The following is a 23,988-nucleotide window of genomic DNA, read 5'->3' as shown; positions in this document are numbered from 1 at the left end:
CGTACCTTGTCAAAGCAGACAAGATTTAATTGTCCACACACATTGATCCTCTGGGGGCTAATACAGAAGATGCCTTTCTTCTTTAGCCTCTTCTGGGCGTAGATAATGCCTGTGGTCAGGGCCGCAGGCAGAGCAGGGGGCACTGCGATTGTGATGACGTCGAGGGCTTTCTTCACCACCTCCTCTAGAGGCTCCTGGAAGATAGTCGTCATTCTTTAACCATGATAGATAAATTAGTAATAGATGGCATGGGACTTTTTTCCTTCTTTTTTGTTTAGATTAAATTTCTAGAAATGGCATCATTAGGCGAAAGGGTCTGACCATGTTTATAGCTTTCGATACTTATTCCCAAAGTGCAGTAAAAAGGTTTGTAATGATTCATAGTGTTATCAGCAGAGAATAATGCACCAGTTGGCCATGCCCTTACCAACCCTGAGTATCCCGTTTTATTTAAAATTCCTCATTTGATAGATACAAAACTACCACTTTACAGAAATAGATGTATTCTCAGATTGAAAAGGGAAAAATGGTTTAGGGAGAAGCATGAGGAAGAGTAGAGAGGGATGTTCATATCTCAATACACAAATTGTTGTATCCCACAAAATCTGATTGTTATTGTGGAACTTAGTGATCAGTTGCTTATACTGGGGAACTGGAAGGCTAGACACAGGCTTCAGCATTAGCTTTTGTTTCCCAGGCTGTCAACCCTGCCCACATGCACAGTATGAACACCCAGCACAGTATGAATCACACAGGGCAAAGGTCTGTGCGCAGGTAACAAAACAGCAAAGGCAGCTGACCTTGCTGAGCACGAAGACGCACAGGGTATAGATCATGCCGATGGTGGCCGTCCCCACAAGGCACAGGAGGAAGCTGATGGCATCCCTGTAGAGTTTAAAATTCATTGGTTTGGGGTAGAGAATGGATCTCACGAGGTCCCCCTTGGCAGTGTTGAAACCTGAAACAGCAAATACACATCCCACTCTCAGGGTGACGGACCCAATGGCTACTGCTCTTCTAAGCCTCAGCATTGCCTCTGATTTCCTCTAGTGACATTTAAACAGTGTTTAAACCCAAAGGCAATTGAAAGATAAATGGAAAAACACATAAGTGCTAGAATGGAAAGTCTTTCTTGAGCCTGGTACTCTTTCAGGCCTGCCTTTCCCATACCTCCAATTTCAATGCCTGCCAGAGACAGAAACTAGAGAAGAGGCAACTTTTCCAAATATAACTTTATTTCAAAGAAATGACTCAGAAGCGCACACACATACCACTTGAATTAAAGTTAAATGGCCAACTAAATACCAATGGACTCAGTTGTCTAGTATTTTTCAGTGGTTTCTAGCTTTGCCTGCCTAGAAAGAACTCGGGATTTGGAATTAGAAGATCTGAGTTCTAGGTCCAGCTCTGTCGATGACTAGCTATGTTATTTTTAAAAGTTCACTTGCATTGTGTGGCTTCAGCCTATTGAAGTATAACGGGGGACAGCTGACATTTTTGCTCTGCTGGTTTGATATGTGGAAATTGTTTACTGATTGAAAAGCACATTAGTGGTAATTACTGTCATCAAGATTATCATTTTTACTGCATATACCATAGTTCAACTGACATGTAAAATACATCAATTTACATAGATTTGATTTGTTGTCTAGAGGCTGCTCTTTACCTAATACATTTAAGGCACTAAACAAACTGATTGGAAGTGTCTCATTAAAACTAGCAACACAAAGGGTCTGGTGCTAACCTGTCTGTAGCACCACTGCTCTCACCATCCCAGAGCTCGCGGCCTTGGCCTGGATCACCTCTGTTCCACAGAAGAGGACGTGGCGTTTGTAATCAGCTTCACTCTGTGTTTTCCAGGGCACAGAGCTATCCATCTTGGGTAATGGCATTTTAGTGACTGGAATACTCTCTCCTGCAGAAAACAACCACCTCATTTTGTGGGGTAAAAGCCTTCACTCATTTGCCTCATGCCTGCACTCACTCATCACACAGCAGACATTTGCTGTGAGCCTTCCAGGTGGCAGAGACTACCCTAGATATTAGGGATATAAGGATAAGCATAGCTCTTGTTTCTAAGAAGTCTGTAGTTGGGCGGGGGAGACAGAAATGCAAACAAATAGGTATAATGCAGTATTATAAAGACTGAGTACTGTAAAGCAAACATGGAAGGTAGCTGGAAGTAATATTTAGGGAATAGCAAGGTGTACAGTCTAGAATGTAGGGTGTGGGTGACAAGGGCCGGGAGAGCTACATAGGAGCCTAAGCATGGCCAGTCCCAGTTGCACCATATTAAACACTTAAACATTTTTCTAAAGGTATTGGTGGCTGAAGGAGTGTGGGGAGATATTTAAATGTTTTAATCAGGAGAGCAATACACGGGTCATTGTATGAAAGTTTTGAAACACACAAAAATCTAGAAATGTAAAATCCCCATAGATGGAACAAACAAGTTGAAACTGGCACAGGTGAATCATATGTATGTGTAAGAGCGCGCACTCTGCCACAGTAGAGGGAGTGAACTGCAGTCTGGTGAGGCTGGAGGCTGTACATGCCGCTGGGAAGTGACCAGAGTCCCGGGTGGAAGGGATGAAGTATGAACTAGGCCCTGGCTATGGGAATTGAAAGGAAGTGCTGGACTCAAGAAATATGGAAGATGCTACAAAACTTGAAGACATTTTCATATTGTCAGGTTACAGGGATAGAGGAATTTAAATGGCTTCCAGGCTCCTGACTTGGGAGGTGAGCAGAGGGTGGCTTTATTCATCAAGATAGGGATTATAGTGGGATAGGAAGAATCACCCTTCTGCCACCATGAGCTGAAGCTGCCTTGTAGAACGACCGCGTTGAGATTCCTTGTAGATACTGAGAGGGTTGGAGCTGGAGCTCAGGTGAAAGGCTTCACTTGTGATATTTAGTCAAGTCTATTAGCCTAAAGTTAAAGCCACGGAAAGAGACAAGACTGCATGGGGACCATGTCTGGGTTAAGAAGAGGCAAGGACAACACCGTAGCCCTGAACAGCAGCAGCAACTCGGGAGATGGAGGGATAGGAACGGCACAAGGGACTGCGTGGGTGTGGTCAGCCGTGAGGAAGTTGGAGAGAGAGTGTCACCTTAGAAAGCTAGAGAGAGGAGAGGAGAGCTAGAGCAGAAGGAGAGATGGTCAGAATAGTCAAATGCAACAGAATGGACAAGAAGATGAGAGACTTACAGGATCCATTGGATCTGACAATGGGGACCAGATAACCTTGTCAGAGCAGTGGGAGGGGCATCCTGCCTTGGGCTGAAGAGCTAATACAAGGTGCTGAATGAAGCTGTGAAGAGAACTATGGCCTGTCCTGAGCAGCAAGCTTAAAGTCTTGCTAGTCTTTAGTCTTTGCAGGGTGAACTATAAAATAGAACTATACTCTGGGGCACTGGGACTACTTTGATTAGGAAAATGGTACCTGGCATTGCAAAGGCCCCAATATTATAGACTTTTATGAATCTATGGATTCTTGGGAGAAAGGAAGCTGACCTCATGATCTGCCATGTTTTATGCTCTTTAAAAAGTTCATATAGTAGAGAGATGTGTGTTCCCATCTCCATTTCATGCCTTTATTGTCTGCCTGAGAAAAATGGATTCAATTTGTACTTTTAGGCTTGGCGCCTATAGCTCAGCTGGCTAAGGCGCCAGCCACGTACACCTAAGGTGGCGGGTTCGAATCCCCAGCCTGGACCCGCCAAACAACAATGATGGCTGCAACCAAAAAATAGCCAGGCATTGTGGCAGGCGCCTGTGGTCCCAGCTACTTGGGAGGCGGAGGCAGGAGACTCACTTGAGCCCAGGAGTTGGAGGTTGCTGTGAGCTGTAATGCCATGGCACTCTGCCCAAGGGGACAGCTTGAGGCTCTGTCTCAAAAAAAAAAAAAAAAAAAATTGTACTTTTAATGGGTACCACAGTACACCAATTGTGCATTCATAGCCCCCCATTTAATTTCTGGAAAAGACTTTATGGTTCTTCTTCATCTTACAGAAATGTTGCCACAACATCTCACCATTAAGCTGTGTGAGTGAAAAATCAAAGTGATGACCTTGAGTGAGTCACTCCCCTCTGGACCTCACCTGTGAAGAGGGTGACCTTCAAGGTCCCTCCAGTTCCAGCATGCTATTAAAAATGAAATATAGTTAACAAACGCAATCAGTGTAAACTGGTTTCTTGTACCCTCAATGAATCCCCAACAATAAAAAAAAAAAAATGGAATACAGTTGGTGCACAATAGGTAACGTGTGTTTTAGAAGTAGCGGATTTACCAAATGCTGCATCACAAACTTTATAACATTTTCAAGACAGGCCCAGAAGAACATGGAGAGAAACACCCTGAGATTCAGGATGTCATTGGTGGTTTTCAAACTCTCCAAGTCTATTGGAAGACATTTTACGTAAAAATATTACATATAAAAGTCACAGACAATTCTGAAAAACCTAATGATCCCTATGATCTTTTATGGTAAAACGAGAGGGTTGTAGTAATCTTTTGTTCAAGAAGAAAATGCTCAACACTCAAAAAGTTATGACTGTATCAAATTCAGCACGGAGAAAGCAGCTTTAATTTGAACTCTCAGATCCATCCCCAGCAGGACCGGGATTTGTGGAAATAGGAAGGTCCCAGAGCAGCCTGTTTTGCAGTGGGAGGCAGAGCAGGGACCATGGTAGCGTGGAGCCCAGCTCAGCCCAGAGACGCTGAGGCTGTGCAGATAGAACCCACCTGTCAGCATGCCTTCATCTACCACGCAGCTGCCATCGATCAGAACGGCATCACATGGCATCTGCACTTTGTTCCCTGTCAAAATTAATAAATCTCCAGGTACCAGGAGGCGTGACTCCAGTTCTTGGACTCCAGCTGAAAGAGTGAGGAGACAGGTTGAGTCAGGTTCTTTCTCCACAAAAATAACCTGTCCAACATCTATTCAAGTTGAAAATCAATGAAAAAGCAACCAGCCCATTTTTTTTTTGAAGGGGAGACATTCCTCAACATGGATTAAAAGTCTAGAGGAAAAAATATAAATCATGTAACATAAAAACTTTTGGGTGAGAGAAAAAGAAGTAAAGAAAAAACTAAAGACAAATTCTGAAAACGTATTAGATATTTACATTACAGACAAAAGAGCAATATTCTTAATATATAGAGTTCCTTAAAAAGAGATGTATAGCAAATAAATGTCTAACAAAATTGCTGGATGTTAATAGTTCACACAAAACAAAACGTAAGTGGTGTGTTAAATGTTTGAAAGTCTGTTCATTCTTACTCATAACGTAGAAATTAAAGCTCTTTCCTTCCTTCCTGATTGCCTGGCTGCCTTTATGTCTTTCCTTCCTTACAGAGTCCCAAAGCTATCACAGCACTGAGCGGGACAGGCACAACTCAGCCTGCAGTGATCTGGATGGGGTGGGCTGCCAGCTCACTGTGGGGAACTGGACCTAAGCTGTGTGGTCAGGATGGAAAGATGTTTGCATGGCCTGGTACAGGGTGTCAGAGCCTGAGCAGGGAGGGAGGGGGCCCCATGGTGGCAGTGGCCGAGGGAGTAGGGGTTGGGGTGCAGGGGTTGGGGAGTGGAAGAAGTTTCAGCAATGATGGCAGATTAGTTACATTCAGGCACAAAGGATACTATATACAAATAAGACCAGTAGTCCTCCCCCATCTGCAGCTTTCCTTTCCTAAATTGCAATTACTTGCAGACAACTACAGTTGGAAAATATTAAATGAACAAGTCCAGAAATAAGCAATTAATAACCTTTTTTTGGGGGGGGGAGTAAAAAACTCTTACCCTTGGTAGAGTGCTGTGGCATCACAGCTCACAGCAACCTCAAACTCCTGAGCCCAGGCGATTCTCTTGCCTCAGCCTCCCAAGTAGCTGGGACTACAGGCACCTACCACAATACCCAGATATGTTGTTGTTGTTCTTGTTCTTGTTGCAGTTGTCATTGTTGTTTAGCTGGCCCGGGCCAGGTTCAAACCTGCCACCCTCAGTGCATGAGGCTGGAGCCTTAACCACTATGCCACGGGCACCAAGCTAATTCATAAGCTTTTTATTGTGCACTATTCTGAATAGCATGATGAAATATTGTGCCATTCTGCTCTGTCCTACCCAGAACATGAATTATCTCTCTAGCCAGAGTTATGGAAGTAAAAAAAAAAAAAAAAAAATGCTATCTGTTTGTTACTCAGTAGCCATCTTGGTTCTCTTTCTACTGTTATGATAATAAGTGCTTATTTCAAGCAGCCTTTATTTTACTTAATAATGGCCCAAAAGCACACAATTAGTGATGCTGACAATTCACATATGTCAAAGAGAAACTATAACATGCTTCCTTAGTTTAAGTGAAAAGGGGTAAGTTCTCAACTTAATGAAGAAAGAGGAAAATAATTGTACACTGAGGTTGCTGAGATCCACACTAAGAAAAAAATCTATTTGTGAAATTATGAAGAAGGAGAAAGAAATTCATGTTTTTTATTAAGTCATATACACATAGATCATGAACACATTTATGTATATATGGGGTACAATGTGTTGATTTTTTAATTTACAAGGGCACAAGTCAAATCTGTCAAGTGGAAAACATAAATGTCTTAACACAATAATCAAGTAATGAGGCAAAAGCCATGTTGATTGGGTTGATGTAAACATATCAAATTGTATAGAAATTTCATGTTTGTTTTGCTGTTGTCCCTCAAACTGAAAAAGTCACTAACACGCTGTGTAAGTGCTTATTAAAATGGAAAAGGCATTAAAGGAGTGGGCAGAAAGCATGAACAGAAATACGTTCTTACCGATGCCATCAGGCTCAGTACTACTCATGATTTCAAGCACCTGTTGGGAGTCTTGAAATGGATCCCCCATGGATAAGAGGCTCTGTGTGGATAGATGGAGGTTAATGAGAGCCAGTTTTCTCATGAAGGAAGTTACAAATCAGAAAGAGATAAAACTAGAATAAAGCCTATGACATTGGGTTAGAATTGGAAATACCTGTGGACTGGATAGAGAAAGAGAAAAATGCTATAGATGTAAATGTGTGTAGATAAAGAAATACACCAACACGTATTTGCTAGTCTGTTTATACATATAGTCTCTGACGTGGTCTTTTGAGAAGGCCTTAGAGTAATAAAACATTCAATAATGATGAATACAATCAGTGCCTAAATTTTGGCTTCTTAACTTCATTCCTCCTGATAAAACACCAGGGTTCTTTAGAAAAAGGGCTGATTATAAGGTTGGGCCAAGAAGAGCATTACATAGCTGGAACATCTTGTTGTGCTCTAAGTAGGAAAGTGCTCAGAGAATGCTGCGGACATATCACAAAGGTATCAAAAGCAACTCAAAGGGCCCTCCTTGCCTGAGTCTATAACAATTTTAGCATCAAAGCAAATCATAGTGATAAAGAATTATAACCATTGAATAAAATAGGGATTCATGAATCCATAATGGCATAAGTAGATGAATAAGGAGATAAAGAGAAAGAAAGTGTTCTTTGTAGAAAAATGACAATTAATTCATTAGGGGGAGATATAAAAATAGAAAAATCATCATTTGGCAACTATTCTATTAGTTGCAATAATTCATTTAGTCAAGAAACATCAATGGATACGAAAACTAGCAGGTGCAAATGTGATGGAGATGGTTTATTTATACAGCCTTAGAGTATCTCTCAACTAAATAGTTATTAATTGCAAAGGAAGACAAAATTAATTTACAGTGAAGAAGCAGGAAGATACCATTTAAGTCAGTAATCCAAGTAACCTCACCAGTAACAGGGACAAATTTGAATCACGGACCACCTGAGAGGAAGCTGTGAGAACACAGCACTGTGTCTGCGATATTCCCACCAGAAATGCAGAACGTGAATTTAACTACGAGGCAACATTGAACAAATCTAAATTGAGTTACATGCTACAAAAGAACCAGAGTTGAAAGAGTAAAAGTTATGGAAGTTAAAAAAAAAAAAAAAGACTGAAGATTAAAGCAACATGGGGAACAAAAGCGTTTTGAGATCTTGGATCTCTTTCCCCTAAAGCAGCGGTTCTCACCTGTGGGTCGCGACCCACAGGAACTGTATTAAAGGGCTGCGGCATTAGGAAGGTTGAGAACCACTTCAATATTGCTGAATAGTTGGCAGACATGAATGAGGTCTGACAGTAGTAGTGGGTCAACATTAACTTCCTGGATCAACTGCTGTTTACGTAGGAAAATATCCGTGTCCTTAAGAAATGCACACTGAAACATATGGTGGTCAGGGAGCCACGTCAGCCACTTATTCTCAGACAGTGTCTGGAAAAGTTACTCGAACTATTGGTGCAAATTTTCTGTAAGCTTTTAGTTATTTCCTTAAAACAGAAAAATATATGTGAGATGACATTGCTCACTTACATGATTAGAAAAGTCTAAAAGTTTGCCAGAATATTCTGTTGGCAAGGCTGTGAAGAATTGGACACTCACACCTTTCTAGAGCTAATGCAAATGGGTGCAGTCTGTATGGGAAGAAATTTGGTGATATTTTTCCAGGAAAAGTACATATGCATTTATTCTTTAGCCTAGCAATCTTACTTCTCAAAATCTATACCAAAGATATACTGGTAAAAACATAAAAAGACATACATACGAGACCTTTTATACAGCACTATCTGTAATAATAAGAGACTTAGAAAAAAATTCTTTGAGAACTGATTGAATAAACAGTGGTTCCTTCACACAGGAGAGTATTATGCAGATGAAGTGCTGCATGAAGAATATTGACATATACTGCTAATAAAGTGCTCTGGGAGACATAGTAAAATATGTAAGTACACACAACATAAAATATAGTTACATGAATTTAGTATATATACCTTTATCTATCAAAAATAGCAATATGGATACGTATCCTATTTTGTTTATATAATATATAGCTATTGGTATTATATATAATTTGTTTACATTTATAAATATAATAAATTGGGCTGGACGAAGTGGCTCATGCTTGTAATCCTAGCCCTCTGGGAGGCCAAGGCTGGTGGATTGCTTGAGCTCAGGAGTTCAAGACGAGCCTGAGCAAAAGTGAGACCCTGTCTCTAAAAACAGCTGGGTGTTGTGGCCAGCGCCTGTAGTCCCAGTTCCTTGGGAGGCTGAGGCAAGAGAGTCACTTGAGTCCAAGAGTTTGCGGTGGTTGTGAGCTGTGATGCCACGGCACCCTACTGAGGATGACAAAGTGAGACTCGGTCTCAAAATAAATAAATAAATAAATGTAATAAATCAAAAACAAACAAGAGTGATGATTACAGAGAGAATAAATACACAAATTATACAGGAGACAGACTCCCCTGAACATCTCCTGTCTTATAGGATTTGATTTTCAAACCACATAGATTTTTTCTATAGTATCCATACAAAATAAAACCAAGAAATGTTTGAAAAGTTAACACTAACATCTAAAGCCAAGTTTGCAAAATGAATCTATCAAGTTGTTGACATAACCATACAAAGAACAGAGTGAGTTTAAAATAGTTTCTTGGGGGGAAAATGTATAATTTGGCTATCCATTTCTGAGGGAATATCACCAGGAGAAAAAAATTCCAAAAATACTTGAAACTGATTTAGGAATCATACTAATTCTGAGTGTGCTGGTTTCATATTATTGTACATATCGAAAAAAAATCCATCCCTGACATTGTGAATTAGAACGTTTAGTATAGAAAAAGGAGACATACACACACATTAAAAAAAAAAATCCACAAAGTTAAGTGAAAAGCCTATAGTTCTTAACTTGAATTGGAATTGTCAGTATGAACTCAAAATGTATTAGATCTTAAAAAAAATATTTCCTAAATATATCTACCAAAAAGACAAGAAACAATGACTGACACCATAAAAACAGGACTTTTGATTGAGTACCTTATCTAAGAATTCTTTTGAAAAATGGATGTGTCGAGGTTGGGTGTAGGAATTGTCTCAATGAGTTTAATAAAACTCTCAGAGACTAGTGGGGTCATATCATAAAAACTCAGGAGCCAACATGAAAAGCATCTCAGAGGCCAAAGATGGGGGAAAGCAAGCAAAAATAGGAATAAATAATGCAATAGATAAAGATGCACCAACCATGTTAAACTTATGACACAAAAAGAAAAAAAGCCTTTGGAAAATAGTAAATAATTAGCCCATCATTTTTAAAGGTGATAAAAGACAAGAAAGAATCAGATCATTATCCTTTATTTATTAAATAAACTCTTGGGGTAATGAAATAGTGGAGGAATGTTTCTTTTACAAATATTATTCCACCTAAATTAAAAAACGACAGGACAGAGGTAAAAATGTGTAGCTCCTGATGAAGTAACAAATCGAACTCATAAGCCTTTATGTCTGCTAATATCACAAAAAGAAGACAATTAGACCCTGAACATCAAGCAACAAAAAGGAACTGAAACAAATGAAGATGTGCTACCTTTGCTCAGCTTACTGCCTTTAAAGAGTTTCTAGGACATTATGCAGTGAGGGGAAATGCAAAGGCCAGAGGGCTCCTGAGTTCTGAACACAGAAATGAGGGTCTAAGGAGGCTACAGCAGCTCCATGTCACAGAGCAGCGCACTGGACAGACAACTGTCTGGGCAAAGCTGCAAAGCCTGGCAGAGGCTCCCCCTCCAGAGTGCAGCAGACTTCAGCTCAGGGCATGTGTATGAGGAAACTACTAGCAAATGGACAATTGAAGACTTAGATTTAAAAACATCATTTACAATAACATCAAAAATACAAAATACTTAAGAATAAATCTGAGAAAGGATGTGTGAGACTCAGGTACTAGGAACTGCAAAATACTGCTAAGAGAAATCAAAAAAGACCTAAGTAAATCAAGAGGTACCCTATATCCATTGGGGAAAAGATCAGAATCTGTTAATATGTCAACTTTCCATAAATTGACCAAACATTTAACATAATCAAAATCCCAGAAGTTTTTGGAAAAATTGACAACTTGATTTTAAAAGTTAAATGGAAATGCAAGGGCCCCAATGACATCAAAATGACTCTGAAAAGGGAAAGAAGGCTGGGACTAACATTATCTGATTTCAAGCTTATTATAAAGCCACACTGTGCAGCATTGGTATAATAACAGAGAAATAGAGCAATAAAATAGGAGAAAGAGTTGAGAAACAGATCTACTCATAAGTGGACAACTGATTTTTTTATAAAGATGCAAAGTCAATTCAATAGAGGAAGAATAATCTTTCCAACCATTGGTATGAAAACATTTGGATCTCTGTTTACAAAAGATAAGCCTCAATCCAAAAACCAAAATAAAATCTAAAAACTAAAATTCAAAATGCAGTACAGAACTAAATATAAAGGCTAAAATTAGGGTGACTCCAGAAGAAACAAGAGTGTGGTGTGAGCATGGGGAAGCAAAAGAAAACAAGGAAGTATGCAACCATGAAGCGAATGCTTAGTCTCAGGGATCAGAGGCTTAAAGAAAAGGACAGATTGAAACCTAAAAAGAAGGGAAAGAAAGATCCTAGCACATTAAAGGAAAGAGAAGTCCCCCAGCACCCTTCCTGCTTATTCTTCCAGTATAATACACAACTGGGCCCACCTTACCACATCTTGGTTGATACCAATTTTATCAACTTTTCCATTAAAGCCAAGCTGGACTTAGTGCAGTCAATGATGGACTGTCTGTATGCCAAGTGTATTCCTTGTATAACTGACTGTGTAATGGCTGAAATTGAGAAATTGGGGCAGAATTATCGAGTGGCCCTCAGGATTGCCACGGACCCAAGATTTGAATGATTACCATGCACACACAAAGGAACCTATGCAGATGACTGCTTAGTACAGAGAGTAACTTAGCACAAGTGTTACATCATGGCCACAGTTGACCGAGACCTTAAATGAAGAATCCAGAAAATCCTTGGAGTTCCTATCATGTATATTTCTAACCACAGATACAATATTGAATGAATGATTATGGAGCCCCTTGGTTCTAATTCTTATAAGATAATGTTCATATGCCTTTCTTCAACCAATTTTCTCTGTTAACAGTTTGTTAAACATGAAATACCATGTTTAACATGTTGGAGGATGTAAGTAAATACACTCATGTTTGGATGCTATTTTGAAAATGATATTTTATCTCATTAATGGTCAAAGATGCAAACTCTTCTGAAGAATGCTTCGTTCTTTTTTGAGTTCTGTTGCACAATGTGGCAATTAGAGTTAATATTAAATTTCAAATGTTCTTACCACAAAAATGTTAAGTACTTGAGGTGATGGATATATTGACTAGTTTGATTTAATTATTCTACATTCACTGCATACTCCATAAGTTTATACAACTATAAATTGTTGGTTTACAATAAAAATAAAATTGTTGCATCTTTTATTTTTAATTTATAAATTTTTTTTATTAAATCATAGCTGTGTACATTGATACAGTCATGGGATACAGTGTGCTGTTTTCATATACAATTTGAAATATTTTTCATCAAACTGGTTAACATAGCCTTCATGTCATTTTCTTAGTTATTGTGTTAAGACATTTATATTCTACAGTGTTGTGTCTTTTTGTAAAAATAAATAAATAAATAGGCTAAAATTATAAAAATAGTTCCAGAAGACAATATAAAAAGTCTTGGTGACTTTGGATTAAGCAAAGACGTGTTAGGTATGACATCAAAAGCATGATCCACAAAAGAAAAAGTTGATAAACTATAACAGAAATAAAAACATCTGCCCTTTGAAAGGCACTGACTGTGCAAAAGGGTGGAAAGACAAGTTACAGACTGAGAGAAAATTTTTGCAAATTACTTTTCTGATAAAGGACTTGTATTCAAAATGTAGAAAGAGTTTCTAATAATAATAATTTATTAATAAGAAAATAGTCAATTTTGAATAATAAGAAATTTAATAAGAAAACAGTCTAATAAAATATTTGAACAGATACATCACCAAAAAAGATACACAAGTACAAATAAACACTGGAAAAAGTGTCCAATGTTATTAGTCATTAGGGAAATGCAAATTTAAAACAACGATGACATATTACCACACATAAAAGTGGCTAAATAAAAACACTGGCCATACCAAGTGATGGCAGGAATGTACAGCAACTGAAACTCTCATGTACTGCCAGGTGGGAATGGAAAATGATTTGGAGGTTTCTTAAAATGTTACACTCTTATCTACCCCATGACACAGCTATTCTACAGCTAAGTCTTTTCCCCTAAAAAATAAAAGTATATGTCCATACAAAAACCTGTACCCAAATGTTCATAGCAATATCATTTACAATAGCCAAAAGCTGAAACTCAGGCTGGTCACAGTGGCTCATACCTGTAATCCTAACACTCTGAGAACCTGAGGTGCGTGGGTTGCTTGAGCTCAGGAGTTCGAAACCAGCCTGAGTAAGAGTAAGACCTCCGATTCTATTAAAATCAGAAAAACTAACCAGGCATCGTGGCAGGTGCCCATAGTCCCAACTACTCAGGAAGCTGAGGAAAGAAGATCACTTGAGCCTAAGTGTTTGAGGTTGCTGTGAGCAATGATGATGCCACAGCACTCTACCCAGGGCGACAGTCAAACCCTATCTCAAAAAACAAAAAAAAACAAAAACAAAAACTGAAACTCAAATATCCATCAACAGGTGAATGGAGGCACAAACTGGTATATCCACACAATGGGATACTCTCAGGAATAAAAAGGAATGAACTATTGCTACACTTAACAAACTGGATGAAATTTCAAAATAATTATTAACTCAAAATTAATTCAAAATATGTTATCAAAGAGCCCAAATGCAGACTATACAACACCATTTATATAAAATTCTAATACATAGTGACACAAAGCAGATAAGTGATTGCCTGAAGATGAGAAAGGAGAGAGGGTAGAAAAGGATTACAAACCAGCCCAGGGAAACTTTGGGGAGTGATGGATGGCCATTATCTTGATAATGAAGATGGTTTCTTGGGTGTATACATACATCAAAATTTACCAAATGGCACTCTATAAAGACAGTACGTTCACTTTATTAATGTTTTAAAAGTTGGGTTTTTTAGGTGAAAAGACTTCAAGTTCCTTATCCTTTTGAGCAAATGCCAAGAAAAGATGCCTATGAAGATGGGAGTAGTAGGAACAATTAGAAAGACACGTTCAGGTCCTCTTCTGATTCTATATGGGTAGCATATAGTTCTAAAATAATGGAACTTACCTTTCCTACCACATACGGAGACTGGAATGCAGTTATGTGACTCAACTAGATTGTGAAGTTTTACAGATTGCTGAAAAAGAAGGGAAAATAGAAAAGGCTTATCAATTTGAGTATAGGTCCCAGGCATTTTTAAGTATTAATATCTTTAAAGATGGAGAACTGTCTTACTGCAGCTGAAAGCACTGGCTAAAGACAAAGACTTAGGAGCCTCGTATTCAATGGAAAAGTGTCCAACTCCAGTGCTCCTCGCCCAGCAAGAAGTATGTGTTCTTAAGCAGAAAGGAATTTCCCAGTAGAAATGCTCTTTCTATTCTCTTTCTATTCAAAGGCATTTTTGAAAACCACAAATTTGTGTTTAGTTCTTTAAGTAAATAACATCACGGACATTTATCCGTGGTGTATATATTGGTTTATATTTAAATAGCTTGAAAAACTACTAGGCATTATTTAACCTTTGGACTCTCACATCAGAGCTTCTAATATGTAACTTAATAAGGAGTTTGGAGGTTTCTGCTATTTCCTTGTAATATTTGTTATTCCAATATATAAACCATATGGGATATTGACAGTGAACCAATAAAAGAAGACAAATATATATGAGTAATTAAATTACATTGGTTTCCATTCCACATGTGAAAGATTGCTACCTGGCTCTGGGAGTTAAAAATCTCAATCATTTAGTGTATTCATTTTTTTATCCTGACTTTGTCATTGAAGACACTTTCTAAATCTCCTAGCATCAGGCCAGGTGTGATGGCTCATGCCCATAATCTCAGCACTTTGGAAGGCTGAAGCAGGAGGATTGCTTGAGCCCAGATGTTCAAAGTTACAGTGAGCTATGATCATGCCACTGCACTCCAGTCTGAATGACAATTGGAGACCCACATCTCCAAAAAAATAAACAATAAAAAAATTCTTGTAGCTTCAAATTATTTATGTGTCTAAGAAGTATGTTCTAAAAATGATTAATATTTTAGAAGACTGTAAGGTCAAATACAGAATATTGTGCTAGTAACTCATTCTATTATTCATCTGTGCATTCACCAACAAATATTGATTGAGCAACCTTTAACATGCCAGGTACTCTCTACTTAGAGAAGGGAAGGAAACAGTAAACAAAAGAGATAAGATTCTTGCTACCAAGGAGTAGTAAGAAGTACCAAGGAATTTACAGTCCACTTAGAGAAACACGTTTTCATCAAATAAACACATATATAAATGTGTAATTATGATCAGTAGCAAGAGGGAAAAAATAAATTGCTTCTGGGGCATAATATAGCAAAAGGAATCAAGGGAAATCTCCCCCAAAGAAGGCACATTGAATGGAGGACCTAAGTAGAAGTTATTTAGCCAAAGGAGTTGGATTAAAAAATGGACAATACCAGGTTACATGTCTCAATGCTCTGAGGCTAGAAAAAAGAGTACATTTTAGTAAACAAAAATACCAGTGTGTCTGGAGGGCAGTCAGCAAGTACTTTGGAGCAGCGGTCCTCTGAGCATTCTCTGAGGATTCCTTTGGGGGAGAGGGTTTCAGAAATATCTCAAAGGGGTTTAGAAAGTAAAGTATTTTCATGAGAGTACTAAAATATTAATTTTTTTTTTAAATCTTATTCTTTCACAATGTACAGTGGAGTTTTTCAGAAGCTGAATGATATTTAATATCATAATGGATCGAACACAGAAATTAAGAGAATCCAGTTGTTTTCCGTCAAGCCAAACATGTAGATTTGCAAACATGTAAAACAGCGTCATTCTTCTCATTAAATTATTTTCACTTCAGAAAATACAGTTGTCTTTAAATCTATATTTTATGTTAACATGTAATGAGGTTTTATGATTGCTATTTTAAAATAAATTAATAAATATATATTTTATGATTCTAAGTTATGATATTTAATATAGTAAATAGCAATAGATACAACCCACAAAATCATTGGGGTAGTCAATGATTCATAAGAAAATAGGGATGCTTGAGACTAAAATATTTGAGTACATTGAGGTACAGCTTAAAAGCCCACCACGTGATTTAGAAGTTTACTATAAAAGTAATGAAAATATTTTGAAATGTCTTGGTGATAACAATATGGGAATTGTCATGTTCTGGATGGCATTTTTTTTCTGTCTTTCAAAAAATTGGGGTGATAACAAGGGTTTTTTGTTACATGGATGAATTGTATTTTGGTAAAGTCAAGGCTTTCAATGTATCCATAAGGAGAATGGGGTACTTTGTGCCTGACAGGTAGATTTTTATCCTTTACCCCACTTCAAGAGTCCCCCCTTATTGGTTTTTAATGTTCATTACACCACTTCATGATCACATGTATCTCTTTTTAGCCCCCATTTATAAGTGAGAATGTGCGGTATTTGTTTTTCCATTCTTGAGATACTTAGGTTAACTGTCTCCAGTTCCACTCAAATTACACTGCAAAAGGAATCATTTCATTCCTTTTTAGGCTGAGTAGTACCCATATATATAATATATATATATATCTCATATTGTCTTTGTCCACTCATCTGTTGATAGGCACTTAAGTTGATGCCATATCTTAGCAATTATAAATTTTGCTGTGAGAAACATTCAGGTACAGTTGTCTGTTTTATAAAATAACTTCCTTTCCTTTGGGTAGAGCACCCAGTAGTAGGATTGCTGAATCAAATGGTAGGTCTACTTTTAGTTCTTTGAGAAATTTCCATACAGGTTTTCACAGTAGTTGTACTCTAATTTTACATTCCTACCAACAGTGTGTAAGTGTTCCCTTTTCACTGCATCCATGCCAACATCTATTGTTTGTTTGTTTTTGTTTTAAACGATGGTCATTCTGACAGGGGTAATATAATATTTCATTGTGATTTTCATTTGCATTTCCCTGATGATTAATGATGTTGAGAAATTTTTCATGTTTTTGAAGGCCATTTATCTATATTCTTTTGAAAAAAATCTATTCATGTCTTTTGCCCACATCATAATAGGGTTATTTGTTTTATTCTTGTTGATTTGTTTGATTTCTTTGTAGATCCACAATATTAGCCCTTTGTTGGGTGTATTGTTAATAAGTATTTTCTCCCATCCTTAAATTGTCTATTTACTGTGTTAATTATTTCCTTTACTGTGCAGAAATTTTTAGTTTGATTAAGCCTCATTTACTTGTTTTTGTTGTTGCTGTCTTTCTTTGCAGACTCTTAGTTATAAATTCTTTGCCAAGGCCAATGTCCAGAAGAGTTTTTTCCATGTTGTCTTCTAGAATTTTTGTGGTTCCAGGTCTGACATTTAAGTCTTTCATTCATCTTGAGTTAATTTTTGTATTTGGTGGGAGATAGAGATCTAGTTTCATTCTTCTGCATGAGGCTATCCAGTTTTCCTTACACTATGTATTCAACAGGGCATACTTTCCCCAGTGTATGTTTTCATCTACTTTGTTAAAAATCACTTGATTGTGGTTGTGCACCTTTATTTCTGTATTCTCTATTCTATTCCACTGGTCTGTCTGTTTATCTTTGTACTAGTACCATGCTGTTTTGGTTACAGTCACCTTGAAGTATAATTTAAAGTTGTGTAATGTGGTACTTCCGGATTTGTTCCTTTGCTTAGGACTGATTTGGCTATTCGGGCTTTTTTGTTTGTTCATTCCATATGAAGTTTAGGATTAATTTTCTAGATTTATGAAAAATGATGTTGGTATTATAATGGGAATTTCTTTGAATATGTTAAGCATTTGGGGGAGTATGGACATTTTTGGTGATTCTTCCAATTCATGCATGCAGCATTTTTCACTTTGTTTGGTTCATCTATGATTTCTTCCTCAGAGTGTCATAGTTCTCCTTGTAAAGAGTTCTCACTTCCTTGGGTAAGTATATTCATAGGTATTTTCTTTTCTGTGCACCTATTATAAATGGTATTGAATTCTTGATCGACTCTCAGCTTGACTGTTATTAGGTTTTTTTAGGTTTTTTTTTGCTGGGGCTGGGTTTGAACCCACCACCTCTGGCATATGGGGCCAGGGCCCTACCCTTTTGAGCCACAGGTGCCACCCACTGTTATTAGTATTAATATTTAGAAATGCTACTGTTTTGTGTACGTTAATTTTATAATCTGAGACTCTACTGAATTTAGTCATCAATTCTAGGAGTCTGTTGGTGGATTTTTAGAGTTTTCTAAATATAAGAGCGTATCATTGGAAAACAGGTGTAGTTTGACCTCCTCTTTCCCAATTTGTATGCACTTTATTTCTTTCTCTTGCCTAATTACTCTGGCTGGGACTTTCAGTACTCTCTATGTTGAATAGAAGTGGTGACAGTGGGCACCACTTGTCTTATTCCAGTTCTTATAGGAAATGCTTTCAACATTTCCCCATTCAATATGATGTTGGCTGCAAGTTTGTCATATATCATCTTTATTATTTTGAGGTATGTTCCTTCTATGCTTAGTTTGTTGAGGAGTTTTATCAGAAAAGGGGGCTGGATTTTATTGAACACTTTTTCTGTATCTATTGAGATGCTCACATGGCTTTTATTTTTAACTCTGTTTGTGTTGTAAATCACTTTTATTGATTTGTGTACATCAAACCATCCTTGCATCCTTGGGATGAAACCTACTTGATCATGGTGATTTATCTTTTTGATGTACTTTTGAATTTAGTTCACTAGTATTTTGTTGAGGACTTTTTTACTTCTGTTCATGAGAGATATTAGTCAGTGGTTTTCTTTTTTTTGTTGTGTATTTCCTGGTATTGATATCAGGGTAACCCCAGCTTCCTAGAATGAGTTAGGGATGATTCTCTCCTTCTCAATGTTATGGAACAGTTTCAGTAGAATGGCTGCCAGTTCTTCTTTGTGGTTCTGATAGAATTCAGCTATGAGTTTATGTGGCCCAGGGATTTTCTTTGGGGGGGGGGGTTGGAGATTTTTCTACATATTATTGGTTTGTTCATCTATTTCTTCCTGACTGAATCTTGAGAAGTTGTATAATTTCCAAAATTTATGCAAAGACAACAGCTAGATTTGTGGCTTGTATAACTAAATAGTCAGTAGTGTCTATTACCAAATGGGGTAAGCCTAAAAGAGTAGATTTCAGAAGAATAATTTTTTTCTTTTGAGACAGAGTCTCATTTATTTCCCTAGATAGAGTGCCATAGTACCATAGCTCACAGCAACCTCAAACTCTTGGGCTCAAGCAATCTTCTTGCCTCAGTTTTTCATTTTTCATAGAGACAGAGTGTCACTCTTGCTCAGGCTAGTTTCAAACTCAAGCTATCCACCTGCCTTGGTCTTCTAAAGGGCTAGGATTACAGGTGTGAGCCACCACACCCAGCTGGAAGAATAATTCTTGAGTTCTATGTTGAATGTGTTGAAGTTCAGATAATTTTTGGGTATTAAAGTGGCGCTGTCAAATAGGTTGCTAAGGCTACAAGCCTAGAACTCAAAAGAGATATTTAGACTTCAGAAATATATTGAAAGTTATTAGCATACATGTATACATCAATGGCATATGTAGCTATAAAAAGTAATGAAGAATCTCTCATATGCTCATTTGAAAATATCCTCAAGACATATTCATAATAATTTTTTAAGTACCAAGGTATAGAACAATCTAATTATGCTACCATTTACATAAGATAAAAACAGAAAAAGAAAATGTATGCACTTGTATTTGTCTCATTCACCAAAAAAATATTTTTGGAAGAATGCATGAGAAACTAATAAAAGTACTTGGCCAAGTGGAGAAGGAGAGGAAGATGGAGACTTTATATACATTTTCATATTGTTTTGATTTTGAGACATCCATTTTAAAAAATGCCAGGTAGAGAAGGATATGCTATCAAAACAGAATAGTAAGGGGGACCTGGAAAAGATGAATGCCAAAGAGCAAATCACTGCTCCAAAGGCAGCTGGGAAGTTTAATAAAATATTTACAAGGGGAAAAATATATCCACACCAAGGGAGTCATAAAATCAACAAGCAAAATACTGACAACCCAATAAAAATTAATAAAGGACACAAAGATTAATTCACAGTAAAGTAATACAAATAGCTGAAAACATGAAGACATGCTCAACTCATAATGGAAAACATGTTATCGAAGTTATTGAATTCTATTTTTACTTATACTGGCAAAGATAAAGGAAACATGAACTCATCTGCTATTGGAAGGGGTCTAAATTGGTGTTACTTTTTTAAGAGGTATTTTGACACTTTTAAGAGACATTTTAACATTTTTAAGAGGCATTTGAAAATTATATACCTAACTTATGACTTAAGAAATTTCAATTGCAGAAATTTTATTTTATTTATTTATTTATTTTTATCTCACTTTATCACCCGTGGTAGAGTGCCGTAGCATCACAGCTCACAGCAACCTCCGACTCTTGGGCTTAGGTAATCCTCTTGCCTCAGCCTCCTGAGTAGCTGGGACTACAGGTGCCTGCCACAACACTGGGCTCTTTTTGTTGTTGTTGTTGCAGTTTGGCCAGGGCCAGGTTCAAACCCATCATCCTCAGTGTATGGGGCCAGCACCCTACCCACTGAGCCACAAGTGCCACCCAGAAATTGTGCATTTTTATATCAATGCAGTTATATGTGTAGATAAGCATATTAACTTCCTATATAGATATCTGTATGTAATCCAGGTTAGATATACTTTTTAGTTATAAATATTTAACATGTGTATCTACATAGGCATATATGTAAGTGAATGAGAAGACACATGCAAGGACATTCATGGTAGCATTGTTTGGTAGCAAAAACTTAGAATCAACTTAACTAGTCATCAATATTGGAGTGGTTAAAAAATTATGGTACATTTAGAGAAGGTGTATTTGTGTAGAAGCAGAAATATATTCAAGATATATTTGGTGAAAATTGCAAGTACAGAAGAGAGGACATAGTATATTTTTATTCTGTAAAACAAATTAATTTATATGTATTTAATTTTACTAAAAATATGCAAAAAATCTGATCCCAATAGACATTTCTTAAAAGGGTCCTAGACACTGAGAAGTTTCCCCATTAGGAGGAATTCTTAAATTTTACTCACACTGTTTTGTTCTATTTAAAAATTTTTCCACACTCACATGTTGCCATTTCTATTAAGAAAAAAAAAACTAGCTAATTGAAAAAGAAATTTTTTTGATGTTAAAACTATAGGCTTTAGGATAGTAGTGACCTTAATAAGAGCTGTTTAAAGGGAGTAATGAGATAGGAAGCCAGATTACCATGAATGTAAGAGAGAGGGAGATGAGTAATTTTGGTGAGCATGGGCATAAGGATGCAAGAAGTTTTGCTATAAAAGAAAGGAGAGAGATACAATACTAGCTGAAGTTATAAGCATGGTCAGGATAAGTAATTATTTTGTTTGTTTGAGGTTTGTTTTTAAATTGGGAGGAGCTTGAGCATGTTACATGTTGTTGGAAAGGGTCTTGCTGGACAGGGAGATGGAAGGAATCACTCATGGGTTCCATAGGCACCCCAGGGAGGTGGGAGAGGATGGTGTAATAAGCACAGGCATAGAGCCCATCCTCCACTGAAATGAGGAGTCAAGGAGGAAGGAGGTTGAAGAGATGGGAAATTTGACAATTAGAGAGTGGAGAGCTGGGTGAATTCCTGTCATATGGTTCCCAGTGTCTTTGTGAACTAAGTAAAGAGATTATCTTCTGAGTTAGAGGAAAAGTAGAATATAGAACAAGAAGCATCTCAGAAACCAGAAAAGGGAGATAGCTTGAAACCTTAATTTCAGAGAATAACAGAGCACTTTGATCAGAGATGCAAGAAAGCTTGCCTACATGAAGTTGACGTTCATGGGTGCATTGTGCAGTCAGCCAATCTGTTCTGTGTGAGAGCACTAAGATTTCCCAGTGAACACATAAAAAAGCCAAGACTTGAACTGGAGCCTTGATAGATGTGTGCCAACCAAAAAGATGTATTACAAAAGGGATTCCTCTACCTTCTGTCTCTCTTTCACTATCCTCAAGTTCCATCAGTATTCTTTGCATATATTTTACCACTTATTCACAATTTATAAATGTTTGCATATTGTTACGGTTAATCAGTTTTGAGGGGAAAAATAACTTGAAAGTTTAGGGATTGAGACATGAGGGTAGGGAGAAGACGAACTTGTTGAGCATTGGCTATTTTGCTACATATTTACAAACTTGATCTCATTTACAATAATATGGAGTGGGCAATGATTATTTCCTGATTCTCCTTTCTAACAAAATGTCCATGATAGCCCTACTGCTGCTCCCTTTCTGAGGTCATAGGATTAGTAAACTCACCTCCCTGAGATCATATACTGTGAAAGCTATGGAAATGGCAGACATGATTATGATGGCTAAAGCATATTCCTTATAGTCTTCATTGAACCATAAGCAGACACTGAAGAGTTGAAATATGTAAAATGGATTTAGAACCTGTGGGCAGACATAAAAACAGGAAGACAAGGGAGATATTTTAGGGTTCATGTTAAGCTATTCATTGACTTGTTTTCATAATCATTTTTCAGCAATTGCATGTGCTAGACCTTGCACTAAGTAACTCTGCCCAAATTTGCCCATTTAACTTCCATAATTACCTTATAAACCAGAAGCCATAACTTCTCTTCATTGTGAAGATGGGAAGCAAGTGAGCCTTACATCCTATCCAAAGTCACACAATAATGACTGTAACAGAGCCTAGAGTTAAACCCAGGCAATCTGACCCCAGAGGACTTACTTCAATCATTCCTGCATTTTACAATGTACAAAGTAGAGTCTTGTGTTGACCATCATCATATTGGCCATCATAATAATAGTATAAGTAGATGTTAGCATCTCCTGTTTTCATTTACTGGCCTTCATAAAGGTGATGTATTAGTTCAGATATAAAAAGTTAAAGTAGTCTTATTGCTCTTCTCTATGGCAAGACAGTTGTCATATACAAAGCCACTAAATTAAAGAATTTAAGGTTAGGCCAGGTGCAGTGGTTCGTGCCTGTCATCCACATACTCTGGGAAGCCCAGTGGGAGGATCCCTTGAGCTCAGCAGTTAGAGATCAGCCTGAGCAAGAGGGAGACTTTATCTCTACCTAAAAATAGAAAAATTAGCTGAGCATGGTGGTGGGCACCTGTAGTCCCAGTTCCTCAGGAGGCTGAGGCAGGAGGATTGCTTGAACCTAAGAGTTTGGCACCAGGGTACCATTCTGATCTGGGTGACAGAGTGAGATTCTTGTCTTAAAAAAAATAAAATAAAATAACTTTAGGTTAGTAAGTGAGTTGAAGACTACATTTTCTCGTAAGTAGAGAGCTGCTCTGAAAATGCTTTGCTTAAAAGCATTTTGTGCCCTTACTCAAATTCCCTCGAGTTGGTTTCCTTTTGTCTAAAACAGGAATGATAATCCTTTTCTCTGGTTAGAGGAGAAGTTCACAGAAACTGTTTCTATCAATTTATTTTGCTTTCTTTCATGCTTGAAATCTTTCTGGAAATATCAAAAAAGCACCTTGAGTTTAGAAACCTTTTTTTTTTTTTTTGAGGCAAAAGGGGGTGGAGGTGGAGCATAGGGGAAACTAGATTAGAGCTATAGAGTTATGATTTGATAATAATCACTATCAAGTGAAAAATGATAAGCCCAGTGATAGAGCCCAAGGGGAAAACTTCAACTCCCACGTATGCCTTGGGATTAGTACAGTTAATAATAAGGCTGCATAGATGGAGTTTTGCTTCTTCCTACAATTTCAGATGCTGAGGAAATTATATCTGTTGCCTAACAAAAGAATTACTTTAAAAAAAAATCTTAGTCTCATAAACTTGAAA

At 37.4% G+C, this 23,988-nt stretch overlaps 1 protein-coding gene and 1 pseudogene across 1 annotated transcript in view; one reads left to right on the top strand and one right to left on the bottom strand.

Moving 5' to 3' along the window:
- ATP13A4 (ATPase 13A4) overlaps window positions 1-23,988 on the bottom strand; it is a 148,279-nt gene that overhangs the window by 47,042 nt on the left and 77,249 nt on the right. Inside the window, exons 7-12 of the mRNA XM_012806907.1 lie at window positions 22,477-22,611; window positions 14,210-14,279; window positions 4,749-4,883; window positions 1,745-1,915; window positions 801-958; window positions 6-194 (exon numbers count right to left, since the gene is read on the bottom strand). Coding sequence (XP_012662361.1) covers window positions 6-194; window positions 801-958; window positions 1,745-1,915; window positions 4,749-4,883; window positions 14,210-14,279; window positions 22,477-22,611 — 858 coding nt within the window. The remainder of the gene's footprint in view (window positions 1-5; window positions 195-800; window positions 959-1,744; window positions 1,916-4,748; window positions 4,884-14,209; window positions 14,280-22,476; window positions 22,612-23,988) is intronic.
- Window positions 11,398-11,987, top strand: LOC105887256 (annotated as a pseudogene).

Source organism: Otolemur garnettii, unplaced genomic scaffold (genome assembly GCF_000181295.1).
Source record: "Otolemur garnettii isolate 467f Iridium unplaced genomic scaffold, OtoGar3 scaffold00060, whole genome shotgun sequence".
Classification (NCBI taxonomy): domain Eukaryota; kingdom Metazoa; phylum Chordata; class Mammalia; order Primates; family Galagidae; genus Otolemur; species Otolemur garnettii.
This window is presented reverse-complemented; position numbering and strand designations above follow the sequence as displayed.